A 19,478-nucleotide genomic window follows, 5' to 3' on the forward strand; every position below is an offset into this window, starting at 1 on the left:
GTTTTTATAAGCAACACAGTTATAATTAATTTACTTGTTAATGTAAAACGTAATCTGACTACGTAACGCACACTACTTTTAATGTGTTGAACTGGATGGAATGCATTATCATTATCAAGCAGATTAGGCAAGCTATATAATGTGTGGAATAATACATTACAGTATAGGTAAGTGGTACTGGATAATGTGATAAATATTGCGCATATCTCTCTATTATAAAAAAAATCCTGCAGAGAAACAGTAGGGTGTTGAGACGTGATCTTCACGTTAAGATCACGGAAGACACTTAAAAGACCCGCAAGACTAAAGAGATTGGCCACAGAGCATCTCACGGGGACCTTAAACATGAGACTTTGTGCCAAGAGATTGACCCAGGACCGTCTCGCGATGATGTAGAACATGAGATTCTTGCAAGACACGCCCTACTTACAACCAAATAAGAGCACAGGCAGCAACACACTCAGTCGTGTTTTGGCTTTGAGCACACACGGATCCAGAGCTCTCAGCACGTATAAAGCGTATAAGAACAATACGTTATAGATGAAATGTAGATGACTAAGCGAAGAAGAAAGCAGCGCGGAGAAAAGAGACTCAAAAGTGTTGGAGAGACAAAAAAGAAAAATAATAATCTAGGTGCAAATTTAGAAAATAAGGAAAGTAATTATACAATAATACAATACAGGTTATTTTTGTATAGCCCAAAATCACACAGGAAGTGCCGCAATGGGCTTTAACAGGCCCTGCCTCTTAACAGCCCCCCAGCCTTGACTCTCTAAGAAGACAAGGAAAAACTCCCAATAAAAAAATCTTGTAGGAAAAAATGGAAGAAACCTTGGGAAAGGCAGTTCAAAGAGAGACCCCTTTCCAGGTAGGTTGGGCGTGCAGTGAGTGTCAAAAGAAGGGGGTCAATACAATACAATACACAGAACAGAACAAATCCTCAATACAGTATAAAATAAAAAGTTTTCTTAGAAGTAAAAGAAAATAAAAATTTTAGAAGTACAGAGCAGAATTTAACAGTAGATTATATCATATAATAAGATTTGGATATTTTTAGAGTCCTGGAGACCTCATCCATCAATCTGCCTCCCCCATTTGGCCATTCCACGGCTGAAACAGTGCTGGGCCAGCCAATCCGATGAAAGGACCCCTCTTTCCCACGATTCCTGCGATCCACCATCAGGGATGACTTTACCTTAGGCAGGCAAAACAACTTGGCAGGTGGGCCGTGGCACCAAGTGCCACATTTGAGTACAGAGAAGAGAAACAGAAAAGGTGAGGGTTAGTATCCAATATAACTATCATGTTACTTATGTTTTAGTGCTAATGACTAACAACAGAGATGCAGTATGTACAGTTAATCAGCAGCTCTAGTCAGGATATGCTAAACTGAAGTAGTGAGTCTTCAGCCGAGATTTAAAAGCTGAGACCGAAGAGGCATCCCTTATAGTAGCAGGCAGACCATTCCACAGTTTAGGGGCCCTGTAACTAAAAGCTCGACCTCCCATTGTTATTTTATTAATCCTTGGAACCATAAGCCGACTGTCATCTTGAGATCTTAATGTGCACTCTGGTTTGTAAGTCATGATAAGTTCAGACAAGTAAGCCGGACCTTGGCCATTTAATGCTTTATATGTTAAAAGGAGGATTTTGAAATCTGCCCTAAACTTAACTATCACTTAACTTAATTATCAGCCCGGAACAAGTGGAATTGAAAAAAAATCACGTCCAATCCGGATGTTGGCGCTATACACATGCAGAGCAGGTTAGAGATTATGAAAGCAGTGGAATTTGAAAGGCTAAAAAAAAAAACGTTGGCACGATACACATGTGGAGAAAGTTAAAGAACATCCAACCATCCATTTTCCAACCTGCTGAATCCAAACACAGGGTCACAGGGATCTGCTGGAGCCAATCCCAGGGCACAAGGCAGGAACCAGTCCCGGGCAGGGTGCCAACCCACCGCAGGACACACACAAACACACCAAGCACACTCTAGGACCAATTCAGAATTGCCAATCCACCTAACCTGCATGTCTTTGGACTGTGGGAGGAAACCCACACAGACACGGGGAGAGCATGCAAACTCCATGCAGGGAGGACCCGGGAAGTGAACCCAGGTCTCGCAACGGCGAGGCAGCAGCGCTACCCACTGCGCCACCATGCCGCCATGCCGCCATTAAAGAATATGAAAGTAGAAAAATTAGAAAGTATAAAAAAGAAAATAAAGATCGCAGTAGCGCAAACAAATGGAAATTATTACTTGAAAAAGGGAAAATAATCACTACGGACCAGGTTTCATTGAAACAAAAGCAGGATAGAGCGAGGTCAGAAATAAAAGACAGGGTAGAAAACAAAGTAAAACATCATAAAGAGGTTAAAAAACAAGGGGGCCAAACACATGCAGAGCAGGTTAGAGATAATGAAAACTGGTATTCAAAAGCCTCAAAAAAAACGAAGGCGCAAAACACATGCAGAGTAAGATATAGAATATGAAAGCAGAAAAAAACAACAGTGTCAAAACAAAGAAAGTAAACATCGCATTAGCACAAAGAAAGAGAAATTATTACTTGGAGAAATAACGAAAAGGCGAATAGAGATCGAATATATGGACATGGGTGATATGTGAGAAGTATATAAATATTGTAAGGCTTTGAAGTTTAAGTCAAGAGAATTTCAAAAATGGAGTTTACCTCACATGCATTTATTGGTTACTTTGCAAAAAAATTATTAACTACTGATGATGTACATCGTTTTGTCTGCTAAAATTCCAAACAGAGAAACCTATCCTGAATTATGGTACAAAGTCATTAAACACATGTCTCACTGACCTCATTAAAAAGATTCAGCACACTGGGACTCGAAAGATTCCAAATATTGTTTTTATAGAAGTTCAGAAGTAAAAGTGAAACTAATGAAATAGCAACAATTCAAAGAAAAAAAAATCTTAAAAGTGTGTATCCGGAAAAACAAAAATGGGGGTTGGCGAGCGAAGTGAGCAGGGGGCAAAGCCCCCTAGTTTATTAAATAAATTAAGAATCTTAATGATTAAGTGGTCTCTTATTCAAGCTAAACACTAGATAATAATCTAATAGATTTGCACCACATCACGCTGAAGGTTAGTCCAGGGCTGTTTCATCTGTTTGGTAACCTATTTACCCAGTTTAAGAGTAATGGGAGCTGGGACTATTCCCGAAACACTGGGCACAAGATTAAAGCTAACAAGGGATAGGGTGCCATTGCTGAATTGTGGAAAAAAAACACATGTAGACAAAGGGAGAACATGGAAATTTTATATAGCAGTAACTGAACTAACAATTAAACATGGGACTCAGGATTTGTAGGGCAGCTAAACTTTGCATGAACATGGAGCCCAGTGGCTGTCTTTTGCATATTTGTTCAAGATTTACTAAATTACATAATGTTTTTGTGTTAAACTTAATAGTTCTTTATTACATTTGTCATCTGAAGATCTTCAGCTCCTTGTTTTAGTGTCAGTTTTTTTTCTAAACATCCTGCTGTCTTGTGACCTTTATGTTGACTTATTTCAGTAACATCTCATTGCTTAAATCAATTGAGACTGTCTCTTCATGTGACATACTATATGTATAGCATAAAAATTGTAAGTTTATTATCCAATATAAAGCAGGAGCTTCAGTATATCATTACTATATACAGTACTATATAAATCCCACACACATATGTACAGACATAAGTCCCAATATAATAAAAGGGTTTATTTGCATTCAAATACCTTACAAAGGCTTTTGCACATCTCGCACCAATTGTTTACACTCTTCCAGGCAAGCTTTGTCCTGTTTCATTTGACTCTGACTTGCCTGGCTGAGATCAGGTGACTTCTTTTATCTAAGATCCAGGAGAACGTCTGGCACTAGGGCATAGCCCATTGAATGCATTTCTGGGTCAACTGGAAGTCCCAGAAAGTAGAAACTATGAATCATAGCAGCATCCCCTGGAAACCAACAGGGCTGCTCCATGGGACTACAGATCCCAGCATAACCTACAGGTGTCTGTGTGGGGATCCCAACTCAGGGATACTGCCATCTTGTGTATTGGAGGAGAAAATGTTCAGCCGCACTCATCTCCCTTAATCCTTTTATTTTATTGGTCTCCTGGCCTGATAAGGATCCTCATTCGATCCTAGACAGGATACCAATACACATGTGCTGTCCATTACAATATATAGTATAAAGCTCATGCTGTATATATACTTTCACTCAAGAGATTTTACAGCCACTGCAATATAACAAGTTGCTTCTAAGCCGTCATTATGTACTTTTTCCCCAGTCCTCTAGAACAAACTGTAATTGTGGTTTTGTTTATGTCTATTTATAATTTGTGTTGCATACATATTGGTTAAAGCACCTTTGCCTGCCTGCCTCATGTACATGATTTATAGATAACATGTTAGCACTGATAACAAACTCTTAGACCCTGTACACATTTATTCCCCATCCATTTTCTAACTGAGCACCAGTACATTACATTTAGAATACTAGGATAGTTTAATATTGTCATTAGCTCATAACATCTTTATACACAGTATCAACATCCTGTGAAACCAATTCATCTAGTAAAGATGTCATTTTTCATCAAATCTAGCCGAAAGTGTCAAATTAATTCTATCATGGAAGCTGGGGCATGCATTTGAAGTTGCTTGTTTATCGTAACCTTGAAAACAGCATCATTCAGGCAACAAAGAGTGAAATTGAATTACTATCAACTAGAGTGGACAGCCGAATACCTTATTTCATAAAAACAGAGTGGCTGACGAGTAAGACCAAAAACAGGAGACAATCAAGCAAAAACACCATATACAAAAAAAATCAGGCAAGTTATAATCACAAAAAGAAGGTCAAAAAATCAGACATAGACAAATCCCAGCACTAACTTTGTGAAATAACTATAGTATATAACTGGTTTGTCTAACCCAGCCACAGGGGATGCACAGACCAGTGTGTTTCTTCATGCCGGCCCCAAGCCCGGATAAATGGGGAGGGTTACGTCAGGAAGGGTATCCGGTGTAATATTTTGCCAAATCAATATGCGGACAACAATACAAATTTCCATACCGGATCGGTCAAGCCCTGGGTTAACAACGACCGCCACCAGTACTGTTACCCAACAGGGTGCTGGCGGAAATTGGGCTACTGTTGGCTGAAGAAGAAGAAGAAGAAGGAGAAGAAGAGGCGGGAGACATGTCCGGAGGCAGGAGGAGAGGAGGAAAGTAAAGAGAGTGGAACTGAGGGTAGGAACTTTGAATGTTGGCAGTATGACTGGTAAGGAGAGAGAGTTAGCAGATATGATGGAGAGAAGGAAGGTTGATATATTGTGCATGCAAGAGACTAAATGGAGGGGGAGAAAGGCCAGGTGGATTGGAAGTGGATTCAAAATGTTCTATCATGGTGTGGCTGGGAGGAGAAATGGGGTAGGAGTTATTCTGAAGGAACAGTATGTCAAGAGTATTGTGGAGGTGAAAAGAGTGTCAGGCAGAGTAATGATTATGAAACTGGAAAGTGGAGGTGTGATGATGAATGTTGTTAGTGCATATGCACCGCAAGTTGGGTGTGCAATGGGTGAGAAAGAAGATTTTTGGAGTGAGTTGGCTGAAGTGATGAACAGTGTACCCAAGGGACCTAGCTGGGAAAGATGTGCAACAGGTTAGGGTGATAAAGGATAAAGATGGAAACGTACTCACAAGTGAGGAGAGTGTGTTGAGAAGATGGAAAGAGTACTTTTAGAGGCTGATGAATGAAGAGAACAAGAGAGAGAAGAGGTTGGATGATGTGGAGACAGTGAATGAGGAAGTGCAACGGATTAGCAAGGAGGAAGTAAGGACAACTATGAAGAGGATAACAAATGGAAAGGCCATTGCTCCAAATGACATGCCTATGGAAGCATGGAGGTGTTTAGGAGAGATGTCAGTGGAGTTTTTAACCAGATTGTTTAATGGAATCTTGGAAAGTGAGAGGATGCCTGAGGAGTGGAGAAGAAGTGCACTGGTGCCGATATTTAAGAATAAGGGGGATGTACAGGACTGCAGTAACTACAGGGGAATAAAATTGATGAGCCACAGCATGAAGTTATGGGAAAGAGTAGTGGAAGCTAGGTTAACAAGTAAGGTGATGATTAGTGAGCAGCAGTATGGTTTCATGCCAAGAAAGAGCACCATAGATGCAATGTTTGCTCTGAGGATGTTGATGGAGAAGTTTAGAGAAGGCCAGAAGGAGTTGCATTGCGTCTTTGTGGACCTGGAGAAAGCATATGACAGGGTACCTCGAGAGGAGTTGTGGTATTGTATGAGGAAGTCGGGAGTGACAGAGATGTATGTAAGAGTTGTACAGGATATGTACGAGGGAAGTGTGACAGTGGTGAGGTCTGCTGTAAGAGTGATGGATGCATTCAAGTAGGAGGTGGGATTACATTAGGGATCGGCTCTGAGCCCTTTCTTATTTGCAATGGTGATGGACAGGTTGGCAGACGAGATCAGACAGGAGTCCCCGTGGACTATGATATTTGATGATGACATTGTGATCCGTAGCATTAGTAGGAAGCAGGTTGAGGAGACCCTGGAGAGGTGGAGATATGCTCTAGAGAGGAGAGGAATGAAGGTCAGTAGGAACAAGACAAAATACATGTGTGTAAATGAGAGGGAGGTCAGTGGGATGGTGAGGATGCAGGGAGTAGAGTTGGCGAAGGTGGATGAGTTTAAATACTTGGGATCAACAGTACAGAGTAAGGGGGATTGTGGAACAGAGGTGAAAAAGAGAGTGCAGGCAGAGTGGAATGGGTGGAAAAGAGTGTCAGGAGTGATTTGTGACAGACAGGTATCAGCAAGAGTGAAAGGGAAGGTCTACAGGACGGTAGTGAGACCAGCTATGTTATATGGGTTGGAGACAGTGGCACTGACCAGAAAGCAGGAGACAGAGCTAAAGATGCTAAGATTTGCACTGGGTGTGACGAGAATGGATAGGATTAGAAATGAGTACATTAGAGGGTCAGCTCAAGTTGGACGGTTGGGAGACAAAGTCAGAGAGGCGAGATTGCATTGGTTTGGACATGTGCAGAGGAGAGATGCTGGGTATATTGGGAGAAGGATGCTAAGGATAGAGATGCCAGGGAAGAGGAAAAGAGGAAGGCCTAAGCGAAGGTTAATGGATATGGTGAGGGAGGACATGCAGGTGATGGTTGTAACAGAGCAAGATGCAAAGGACAGAAAGATATGGAAGAAGATGATCTGCTGTGGCAACCCCTAATGGGAGCAGCTGAAAGAAGAAGAAGAAGATAGTGAATGGGCCAGTTATTGAAGCAATAGGTCTTTGTATAAAGTATAACAGTTTACCTGGTTGGAAAGGTGTTACCAAGAGCAAATATGGCAACTGAGTACCAGATGTAAAGAATAATTGAGCCAGAGACAGACAGACAGGCAGACAAAGCCCACCTAATCAAAAGGAGAACATCTCTTCTTGCCAGTGCAGGGGCAGTACAGAAATAACCAAAAATATCAGTACCCTTGCATTTGTGGTAGAAATCAAACATATTAATTAAAGATAGAAACTTGTCCTCTAACAGGACAAATCAGTAATGAGGCAGGAGAAAAAGCTTGTCCATCTGCATCATTTATTTTCACCTGCAGCACCAAGCTGAGGCGGGAGCATCTCTCACAGCAGTCTGTTACAACATGATGGGAATGGTCAGAGAAACAAAGGATACAGGTTCATTTTATAAATTGTTCAATTTACATACAGTGTCATTCAATGCATACATTTACTCTAGTTGGTTCGTTGGTTTGAACCTAAATGATCTATATAAAATAAAAGTCTATTTTACTATATTCTTATTGTTGAGCCACCACCCTTGAAATTCATTTGTATGTAACAACTGTCCAATCTTGTTGAATACAGGTCATATGATCTCTTGGTCATCTTTCAGTACATTTTGTGTATTACATTTTGTCTCTGTTGTTCACTTGACCTTTATCTAGTTTCCTGATATGCCTGAATAGGCTGCAGACATGTATTAACCCTTTATGTTATTTCTTTAAGATGAATGCTATGTTACCCTAAAATTATTCTTCCACACATAATTTACTTTTCATTCTGGAAATATTGAAATTAAAAGGTTTTTTGATCTCCATACATGCATTTCTTTAGGTCGGAGTGGAACAAAACAAACAAACTGTGAAAAATCTGCATTTTTGCTTACATGTATTCTAAAAACACATTCCAAAATGACATGGAAAAAGTCATTTGAACTGTTTGGAAGGTATAAGTATTAAGTGCATTGTAGTGATACTAATGAAAAGAGATTGTCTGATTGAAATGTCACAGGTGTCTTCAATCTTTTATCCACTCATTCGGTCGTGTCTTTGTGAATGGCTCTCCAAATATCCTCAGGATCAAAGAAGGAGTCAATGGTGGACAGGCAAAGGGCCAGTAAAGCTCCTCTGGGTCAACAAGTGACATCACAGATATCCCACTTGGCATAAGCTGATTCCTACTGACAAAGAGAGGAGTCTACCCAACGGAAACAATGGAAACCCCAGCCCTTTACAGGTTGGTCAGGTCGCAGGGGTGCAATAACCCGAGTGGCTCTGATGGTTCTCTGTCTTCAAAAACCTGTACTGACCTTTCAAGTGAGGTGTGGCCTCTATGGTGTCAGTGAACTTGGAATGTGTGTACTAAAGAAGGATTCACTAGTGAGGAGGATCAGAGAGCAGGAGGAGAAAGTGTAATAATGAGGAGTGGTAAGGGAGTATTCTGCCTACAGTATGGAGATGGCACATTCATTTTATCTTTAGATGGACGAAGAGTAAATGTAAGCAAGCACTTAGCCTAATTCAGAAACCAAAAATTTTATCTTATCTTTCATCAAAACAAGAATCAAAACTCCAAAACAGTCATTGAAATAAATACTGTATTGTAAAGATTCCAAATAATCAGGATTCAGAATGAAGTAAACACCAAATGAACAAAAGGTTATTTGGTTTCGGTTCTTGAAGCTGTTGTGCTATGAGGCACCTATCATGCTAGTGAAAACAGAAATTTATCTTCAGATTGGGTGGTAACTTTGGGTCTGCCAGATCTCTTCCTATCAGAAACAGTACTCATTGACACTTTGATTTTTTTTGTGCAATTTCCTCTTAATGAAAAGACTACACTTCTAAGTGTAATAATGCTATGTCTCATTTAATGTTTTAATTGCCATTTTCTTTTCATTACCATTGGAATATTGTCCAAGTAGTATTTTAGAGGGCGTAGTAACACAGCATGATCCAACTCTGCTTTAAGACAGACAGAAGGTTTGTAAGTAACAGAAGTTGGGACACCTGTGCAAATTGTTTGCTTCAACTTGCAAGGCTTAATTTACTTTAATTGCTGCAGAACATCTGTAGATTGTTCCCTGAAGAAGGCCCATTTGTAAAATTCTGATATTTTGTTTTTTCAGTTTTTGCTAAACTAAACTTTAAAATTAAACCTCTGGCAGCTTTTTACTTACTGTTTCGCCATTTTAGGTCATTTTAGGCATTTCATCTGATTAAATTTGAAGAAAAACTGGAAAAACTGAGGTGTTCTAAAACTTTTGAATGGCAGTGTTTGTAATTTTCTGCATTCTCCTGTGGTATCAGTTGAATTTATTAATGGTTACTTCCATTTTTTTGATAATGGTTGCTGTGCTATTGTTAGGTCAACTAGAAATGTACAGTATGTGACATTACCAGTTCAAAGCCATAAAACTCAGCATCATACACTTTGATCTCTTTAAGTTTGGATTAAACTAAAAAGACTCAGAGTTGTGCTTGTTTGTTTATTGAAAGGCTCTTTAGTTTTGAAATATTTCTATTCTCAACTTCCATTTACGTTTTTTGTTTTCACCAGATTATAAGTGTTACTCTGGTTTTTGATCTTTTACCTCCAATCTTTCAATATGTGCTTATTTTAGTAGGTTCCTGTCCTCCTGGTTATGACCTTAGCTTGCTTTCCTGACTTCACGGTATCTCCTGTTTTCAATAACAGAAAGAACTTCTGCCACCCAGCACAGTCAATAGACTGCCTTTGTTCATCCCTCCCTTTTTAAATTCCAATTTAATAACAGCTACACTTGTAACACATTTCTAGTTGTCTCAAATCAGAACATTTGGAATGTATTCTATAAATTCTTATTGTGTTCCAAATTATCGTCCTGTAAGGCAGGGTGACTTCTACTATTACAGTAAAAAACAGATGTTCTTATTTTCTATTTATGGAATCTAATCCCATGTGCTGCTGTAATCTTCACCTGTGACAGAACACTCTAGTTTAAAATAGTGCAGAGATTGCAGCACAAAGCATTGTCTGCACTTCAGAATCCTCTAATCTGCAGTAGCAGTGGTTGTTGTGTTATTATTTATATGATTTGCATTGCAGAAGTGGAATGCAGTAAAGCTGGTTCTCACTGGATTCCTTTGAATCCTGAAGGCTGCGAGGATCGTGTTATGTGAGTCTGCAAGAAAGAGACATGAAATGGGTTGGTGCCAGTGGGTAGATGCCAGTGACGCTATGGAGCCGGTGTCTTTTCAGGTATCCCTTTGCCTTGCTACACCAAATGTATGCTTGGGACACATTTACCCCTCTAGTCATTTTACAGGGCTTCTATTTTTTGATAATCGTAGTTACCATACTTCCTTAGGCTATACTTCCTTAGAAGGCTGTCGTCCTTCAACATCTGCAATAAGATGCTGCAGATGTTCTATCAGACGGTTGTGGCGAGCGCCCTCTTCTACGCGGTGGTGTGCTGGGGAGGCAGCATAAAGAAGAGGGATGCCTCACGCCTGGACAAACTGGTGAGGAAAGCAGGCTCTATTATAGGCACGGAGCTGGACAGTTTGACAACTGTGGCAGAGCGACGGGCACTGAGCAGGCTCCTGTCAATCATGGAGAATCCACTGGATCCACTAAACAGGATCATCTCCAGACAAAGGAGCAGCTTCAGCGACAGACTGCTGTCACTTTCCTGCTCCACTGACAGACTGAGGAGATGAGGAGATCCTACCTCCCGCACACTATGCGACTCTTCAATTCCACCCGGGAGGGGGGTGGGGGGAATTGGGGGGGGGGGGGGGGGGTAAACGTTAACATTATTCAAAGTTATGGTCTGTCTGTATACCTGCATTGTTATCACTCTTTAATATTTTCTTTATCAGCATGCTGCTGCTGGAGTATGTGAATTTCCCCTTGGGATTAATAAAGTATCTATCTATCTATCTATCTATCTATCTATCTATCTATCTATCTATCTATCTATCTATCTATCTATCTATCTGTCTACCTGGAATAGGTAAGCTCACAGACATTAGGTGCAGCCTCTTTAAACAGAGCGCCATCTCGCGTTTTTACTTGAGTCTTCTAAGCATTGTTGTGGGGTATTGAAATTTTATACACAAATTCTGCACCTTAGTAATTGAGTGCATTCCCCCCTTAAAATATCAGGACCCGCTCGGCTTCTTGTATAGGAGTTTCTGTTACGATCGTGTTTTATACTTTATACCCTGTGTAAATACGACTAGTGATTAGAGATTTTGAAAAGGGAGGCGATCGAAAAAAAGTAAGCGGGCAATAAAATGACGAGCTGGTTCAATGACCTTTTTTGTTATTGTAGACGGCAGAATACACTTATTTTTGATCACATAAGCATTATTAAAATGATGTTAAAATGTTTTCGTGTTCTCCTGAATTAGGGTTTCACTTCAGTGAGTTAACCCAACGATTACTGAGGTTCCACGACGAATCTTGAGACTCGTCATTAAGCATAAAAACATTTTCTCTGACTCCCGACTTTTTAGTGCTCTGTTGCACGAGATATTACGGTAAAAAAAGCGGGCGCGACCTTGGCGCGAGTAGCTACGTAACATCTCGAGAGGAAACGACAGAACGTAGAGGTGGGGTGAGTGCCGTGGTGGACCACAACAGAAACAGAGGCAAGATACTAGGTGAGTATACTCAGGGCTGTGTGTTAACTGTAACTCGCTCAATATAACCAGTTAAGTTGAGCTTATGTGGAGCAAGTTGTTTAAAAAAGATGCTGCGATGTGCTGAGTAGAGCGCCGTAACTCAGGCGTCTTTTTTGAATTGCTGAGAGCCATTGTTTGTTTGGTAAGTTCTTTACAGAAGTCTTTCTTATCACCGTTTCCGGGAAAGTTAAGCTGCAACGATATCATAAGTGTCAGTCACTCATTTAGGGTACACTAGCCTGACAGACGCTTCGGTGTCGGAGTTAAGACATGGTTAGTGGCTTGAAGGGGGAAGTCAACCCATTTCAAAATACTTAAGGCCAGCAGAGAATTGTCTGCGATTTGATGGAACAGAAGGAGAACTGGAACATTTGTTAAAGCGTTGGAGATGCTTTGGGGTTTGACAGGATAAGGGTGAATAGGAACTACTAGGAGAGTAGTGAGAAATATGGATTCTATAGGACGTGATCAGCCGTGTGGGTAGGGTCTGGTAATTGAACAATAGAATAAGGGGGGCAAGAGTGGAAGGATTCGTCAGCTGGACTGTAAAAATACGGATAGAAGGAGTGGAAGAATTGAGATATTGGACAGTAGCACGTAGAAAGCAGTAGTGGGAGACTTGGGGAATTGAACAGAAGGGAGGATTCTGAAGTAGAAGAGTTTCAAAATAAAGTGATGTCCAGGGGATTGGTAGAGGGAAAATGAATAAGTGTGCAAGAAAAGAAGAGGTGGTAAACCGGAGTATAGAATGTGAGATCTGACAATATGTTGAGAAAGAAAATATGTTTAGGAGCTAGAAGAGTGGATTGTTGGAAGTTCAGGATGAAGAGCTAGTACAGATTAGTAAGCAAGAAGATGGGTAAATGGAGAGGAGCAATTATAGAACAAGTAAGAGAAGAATTAAGAGTATTGTTACAAGACAAAACACTTAGTAATTTAAAGAACATTCTAGAATTAACAGCATGATTAAAATTTACTGTCCAGCTACTTTATGCACATCTACTTTGCAAAATTTTTATGGTCCTACACCTGTTTTGTCTTAATTTAGCACTATAATAATGCGTCTTCCGTTGTCTTCTCTCACTCGCCTGGTTTTCATTGTTTCCTAGCCTTTGGTTATTCACAGTCAAGCATGTACTACTACCGATATTCTCAACCTACCGAGGTCAGCTGCTGCTATAAATACATGATGTTCAGCTACAACATTGTCTTCTGGGTAAGTAACTACATAAGAATTGATGAAGTCTAGACAGTCATTTTAAAGATTATTCTTTTAGCCTGTTGATGTATTTGGGCAAGTATGTATTTATGATGGCTTGGTGCCCTGTGCTATGTGTTTCCTGCCTGGCGATCAGTGTTTCAGGGATAGTGACCCTGTAGTGGATAAGCTGGTGTGAAAGGATGGATGGGGGTGTGTATTTATGAACATGGGATTTTCAATTCTGGGGCTACTTTTCGTTTTATTTCTTGAGCCTCTTTCACAGTTATTGGTATGGCTATGAACCACATAACGTTTTGGAGGTTTTATTAAAAGAAATACTCCTCCCAAAATGTTTTTTATATGTTACCCCAAGAACTGGTATAATCATGTTTTGGGGGAGAAAGGACATAAGAAAGTTTCTGATGGAGTGGGATTAAATATTGACCAACTTTGGGTAATGGCAAACAATATAAAAAAATCCATTGCAAAAAAAAAAGCTCCTTATGCCAAAGAATTTTTGAATTGAAAACCTGCCTTTCCTCCTTAAGCGCCTTGGGCATGGGAAAGGCACTATATAGATAAAATGTTTTATTATTATTTTATTCATTAGTCAAGAGTCTTGTCTTCAGTTCAGAAAGCCTTTACAATGATGCTTAAGTTTCCTGTATATGATTTGTTCTTTTTATTCCAGAAGTTACTATTCCAACAATAATTTAGCAAAGAAGCATACTTTTTGTGTTCAGCATATGACTGTAAAACTGACATGTAGATTATGCAACTTGAGTCTTTTTTTCATGGACAATTTTCTTTTCATACCATTGTCCAGTGTTTTACACACTACTGGGACCTGTTCCATCAGAAACTTTATCCTTTCACCAAGAAAACATTAGTTTAAAATTTATTTTCAGCCACTACTTCAAACTAACATGAGGTAACACACCAAAAATATAATCTTTAGGGTGAATACTAGGGGGCTCCGCCCCCTGCTCGCTTCGCTCGCCAACCCCTGGTGTTGGGAATGACAAAGAGCGTGATGTATGAATGAGATATAGAATAGTGTGACGGTGTAGATGATGCAAATAGAAAGCAAACAATAAAGTGTGTGGCACAGTGTAAAGGTTTATTGGAAAATTTCTTTGTACACGCCGTTTAAGTGTAAAAGGTAATTCCAGGTCAGAACTTGTAGGTCAATGAAGATGGTCATTATCGTGATCAGAGTCAACTTTGTCAGAGCTTAGAAAGAGTTGTGTCTCTCCAGGAAGTAATGGAATGACTTGGGTATTTATGTTTTCCACATTAATATTTTTTTGGACATAATATAGTGCGTTGTGTTAAAAGGGGCATTTGGTCTAATGAGATTGCTGTTCCAATCTCTCTGTAACTAAGTCGTCGCAGATAAAGGCTTGAGGAATTGTAATAATATGTGGCTGAAGTCCATCTGTATTGGTGAGTGTACCATCTCTCAGTTGTAATAAGCAATTGTTATGATCTGGTTCTGGACATCGTATCTTTTTACTAACTGTATCTTTTGAAAGCAATGCCAATTGTCTGCGTATTTTAAGGTGCACTGAACAATAGCTGAGTGCATGGCATCTGGAAGAATAGCTAATCACTGTTTAAAATCTCCTCCTAATAAAAGTACCTTTCCTCCAAATCGAATATTATTATTCATAAACGTTTGTAGAAGTTTATGAATGGTGTTGAGTAAGTGACTTCATGCATTGTACATTCATCAATAAACAACATTTTTTGAAGACGGATGTCACGTGCAGTGCACCGTTAATGTTCATAGTGGATACCGATTTGTAGGATCTAATGCAGTTGATAAAGATTTCACTTTCAGGTACATCATCAGTTAGAATCTTCTGTAGATATTCAGTATATGAATGTAAAGAAGGCAGTCTAATTTGACCCTTTTGACAACAACGTCTAAATGTATTACTTGTATTGCCAGTTGTTTCTTCAGGGAAGTGAACTGAATGACAATGATTGCAAATGACATTCATTAATCCGAATGAATTTTCCCGGTGTATGTTTTGCTTGTGCCGTTTGAGAGGCGCGTTGTTGCATATGTAGTATTTGGGACGGGTTGTTTTTGAGCTGTAATCGATTTGCCTGTGCTGTGTGAGACGCCCGTTGTAGCCTTCCTTGCCGTTAACGTATGTCTGAGACGGGAGGTGTTTCGTTTTGAATCCGTGCCTGTTGCGATGCAGCACGTTGATTGATAGTTTGCGTCATGTGGATCCAGGATGTAGATTTGTGCATATTTGCGTTGTTGATTTGTTTCAGGGTGCACTGTTCCAATGCGATGCAGTATTTGTGCACATATGGGAAAGCAGTATGGGCCATTGCCTTTTGGTGGCCTGATATTTACTAAAAGCAAATGAACTATTGTAGGATCTAACGCAGTTCATAAAGTTTTTACTTTTAGGTACATCGTTAGTTAGAAGCTTTAGTTGAGCTTTGCGTTTTTGGAGTCGAGACATTTTTTCTTTTAGAAATATGGATAAGTAATAAGGAGTATTGCACTCACTGTTAATATGGAGACTTTTCTGCGGTTGAACGGTTAATAGTGCCTTATTGTAATGAGATCCACCCATGCTGCATAGCCGTGTATTTTGTTGTTTCTTTCGTGTTCGTGTGTTTGTTCCTGTTATCATTTCCTTTTCGTTTTGTACCTGTGACCGTGTATTCATGACTTGTTTCTTTCTCAGCATCCGAAATATGGATAAGTAATAAGGAGGGTCGCAGTCACTGTTAATATGTTTCCTTTTCTGCAGTTGAACGGTTAATAGTGCTTTATTGTAAGGAGATCCACCAATGCTGACACCTATGCTGTCTAGTGTGAAGGTGCTGACGTTCACTTTAGAATATGTGGCTTTGGGTGTGACTTCTTATGGATGTGGGGGGGGGGGGGGGGGGGATTGTTGAGGATTGTTGTTGCGCGAGCGTCTTCTTTCTTTTTGTGTTCCTGTGTCTTGTTGAATCCCCCTCTTTGTGTGTGTCCCGTCCCTCGCTTGTAGGGTCTGTGGGGTGGTTTTGTGTTCTTTTTTTTGTGTTCCATGGGCTTGTTGAATCCCCCTCTTGGTGTGTGTCCCGTCCGGTGCCTGTAGGGGGGGGAGGTGCCTTGCTGTTGTGCGCGAGCCTCTTTTTTTTTTTTTTCGGGTCTAGTTTCGTGTGCAATGTGTTTCGTGCTTTTCCTGCGTTTGACTTTGCGCCTCATTTCTCCTTTTTGTATGTGCTCACTCCTTTTTTCTGTGGTCTTGTCCGCCACTCGCGGCCCCTCATCCGCCTTTGTCGCCCTCTTTTCTCCGCCTTTCTCCGACTCTCGCGGACTCTTTTTGCGCCTGCGCCTCTCGCGGCCCCTCATCCGCCTCTCTCGCCCTCTTTTGTCCGCCTTTCTCGGCTCCTCAGCTGACTCTCGCGGACTCTTTTTGCGCCTGCGCAGTACATCTTTTTGCAGCTACGGCCCATGGCCGGATGTGCCTGCGTCCATCATCCGGTTTAGCATTCTCGGTTAGTAATATGGATTCCTTTAAGACCAAAAATGTACATGTGAGGATGTTTCATTTTTATGTGTTTATGCATGTTGCTGAAAAGATGACCTAAACTACATGCGTATTGGAAGTGTAAACATTTGAAATATTTCTAGAGTCAGACACGTAACAATTAAGAGATTTTAAATGTATGTACATTCACAAAACTATAAAATGCTAATAAACAGGATGGGAAGTTACAGCCTTGCAGTGCTGATTTAAGTGTACTTAAGTATTTAATTAATAAAGCCAAGAATGTCTTTTCTTATTTCATGTTTGGTGCATCCTGAGAGATACAGATATGCTATATGTACAGATTTATGCAAGCAGCAAACATATTGAAGTTTTTAGTGTTTGTAATTAAAACTGTACAACAAAGAGCATTGTAGGTAATACACTGGTTAATAATAAACTGATGGCTTGAAATCTGAAGATTCAATGTACCTAAACTAATGTACAAACACTACACAGTAAAATCATTTTAAATACACATCTTTAGTAACTTTGACAGTTTACACATCACAGATACTGCTACTTTTAAATTCTTGGGTTAATATGTGCAAAATAATTTAAACACCTTCCAGAGTCATTCCTATACAGCTGTTCTTGTGATGGCTTCCAGAGATTTGGTATAGTTATTTTATACTGCCTTGTTGTGTTTCAGTTTAGGTAGTTGGTACATTGAATGCTTACTGAAGTTGTTTGTATATGATCCTTTGTCATCCAGCCATTTAAAAAAACGCTGCAATCAGGTTGCTGAGTGAAATGTCCATTATTACAGAAGAAGATGGCTGCAAACTCGCAATGTTATTGTTTTAACAAGACATGTCAAAGTGGTAATAGGGTGAAGGGGCACATGCAAAGTTATATCTTGGCTTCTGGCGCTTTATTTGTGTTCTCAGTGTAATGACCTTTCGTTGGGGTGGCGTCTTGCTAATAATAGGGTGAGCTAAGCTACCATGTCATTCCTTCAAATTTCACACACATGTATTATTTAGTAAGCAGTCTTTCTTAGTTGTTGCAAAAATATTTAGTCTTTTTAAAATTACTATAATACAGTATAATCCCTTTTAACTGGCCAACGGATTAACCGGCCTGTTAAAATAAAATGTTTGGTTTTTTTTTAATCCTGAGTTGTTCTTTATATTAAATGTATGCACTTCTTTCCTGGAAGGTGAGAGCGTCCTACACTCAGAGTGATTTCCGTTTACATATTCCTTTATGAATTTTCCACGGTGCCTTCTTCTTTCTACCTGGTGGCTCCGCTGCTTCTCCCATCGGGCTTCGCAACAGGGGAGTCACCCTACCTGCAGGTGCAGCTGCCTTCCACACTGGTCCGGTAGCCCTCCGATCCCTGGCTACGTCGGGCTTCATCCGGACCGAGACTTGGGTTCTTTCCCCAGCGGCCAGGGCGCTCATGCTGGGGCTAAACCAGCCCAAAGCCTCCACGACTGCCGCTGCCTTTTGACGGCCAGTCATCTTCAATACCAGTCACTCCAGTTCCGTGATCGCTGAGCTGGGGCGACCGCTTTCTTCAGCCCCACTGACTGTCGGCCAAACACTCATCTGCAGGGGTTCACCTCCCAGCTGCCTGCCTTTGCTCCATCAAATCTGCTCTGTCTCTCTTGCTCGCTCTCCTGCACCGGCTTTTCTCTATCTGCTTCCTTCTCCATTAACCTCCCGTTCTTTCCTGTTCTCTCCTTAGCTGCCTCGCGCTTCTATTTATCACGGGGACGTAGATCAGATGTGGCAATTAGCAGTTCCCGGGAACAATTATGGATGCGGACGACTCCTCACCTGTGCATTTAAGCTAGGATCGTCCGCATCATGAATTCCCTGGGAACCGATCGGCCACACATACTCGCTAAGCCGTGAGTGTGGCGATTATTTATTTAAAAAGTGGCCTTTTTGACTTGAGCTGTGGACCCGTTACACTACACTGTCCAGTCGTTGTACGAGAAAAAAACCTGTATGCGAAATCATGGATGAAGCCTTGTGGATATGGTTTCTTCAGGAACGTTGAAGAGGTTCAGTACACACCTTAGAAATATTTTTCTACATGAAAATAGATATGCGTCGGATTAACCGGCCAAAATAGCAACCAGCCATGGTCCAGTCCTGAGGTGGTCGGTTAAGAGGGATTGTATTGTGTAGCTGTGTTTTTCCAAAGTTACCAAAGTTCAGCAGCTCTAACTCAAAAAATGGGATTCAGCAAAAGCCTGACTCATAGAAATGATTCCACAGACAAAATATCTTTGTTTTTAAAAGTTTTGTTAAAATTCAAAGTAAAACAGTTCACACAAAAAAGAAAATTAAGATGGCAAAAAAAAGAAAAATTCTTATTAAGAAAAGTTCTGTTCAAAGCTTAAATCTTGTTACATCTCAAATCGTTACTATTTGCTTAACATTTATGAACCATTTCAAAATGGTCAGAAAACTGTATGCCTATCCTATCTCTGAGTAGAAAATGGGTCTTTTAAGTCCCTATGTACTGAGACCTGTCCTAAACACAACTGAATCTATTATCACACTGTTTCTCAGTTATAGCAAGAAGGTTCTACTGTATCTCTTACTAACTTATAGGGGGAAAAGACTATGCAATTGTCTATGACTATGGAAGAAATTTATCTTCTATTCAAATTAAGCAAACATTAATATGAGTTTAACTCAAAACTTTAACTTTCTAAAATTGGCTCTTACATACTGTTACAATTTTTACAGTTGTGCCTGA

At 40.3% G+C, this 19,478-nt stretch overlaps 1 protein-coding gene across 1 annotated transcript in view; it reads left to right on the forward strand.

Annotated features, from left to right (window-relative positions):
• Positions 1–11,876: 11,876 nt before the first annotated feature.
• The window catches only part of tspan14 (tetraspanin 14), a 49,976-nt gene continuing 42,374 nt past the window's right edge, over positions 11,877–19,478 (forward strand). The window contains exons 1-2 of the mRNA XM_028795154.2: positions 11,877–11,989; positions 13,120–13,226. Of these exons, the coding sequence (XP_028650987.2) occupies positions 13,143–13,226 (84 nt within the window). The 5' untranslated portion in view covers positions 11,877–11,989; positions 13,120–13,142. The remainder of the gene's footprint in view (positions 11,990–13,119; positions 13,227–19,478) is intronic.

The sequence above is a fragment of the Erpetoichthys calabaricus genome, chromosome 2, assembly GCF_900747795.2.
Source record: "Erpetoichthys calabaricus chromosome 2, fErpCal1.3, whole genome shotgun sequence".
Lineage (NCBI taxonomy): Eukaryota > Metazoa > Chordata > Cladistia > Polypteriformes > Polypteridae > Erpetoichthys > Erpetoichthys calabaricus.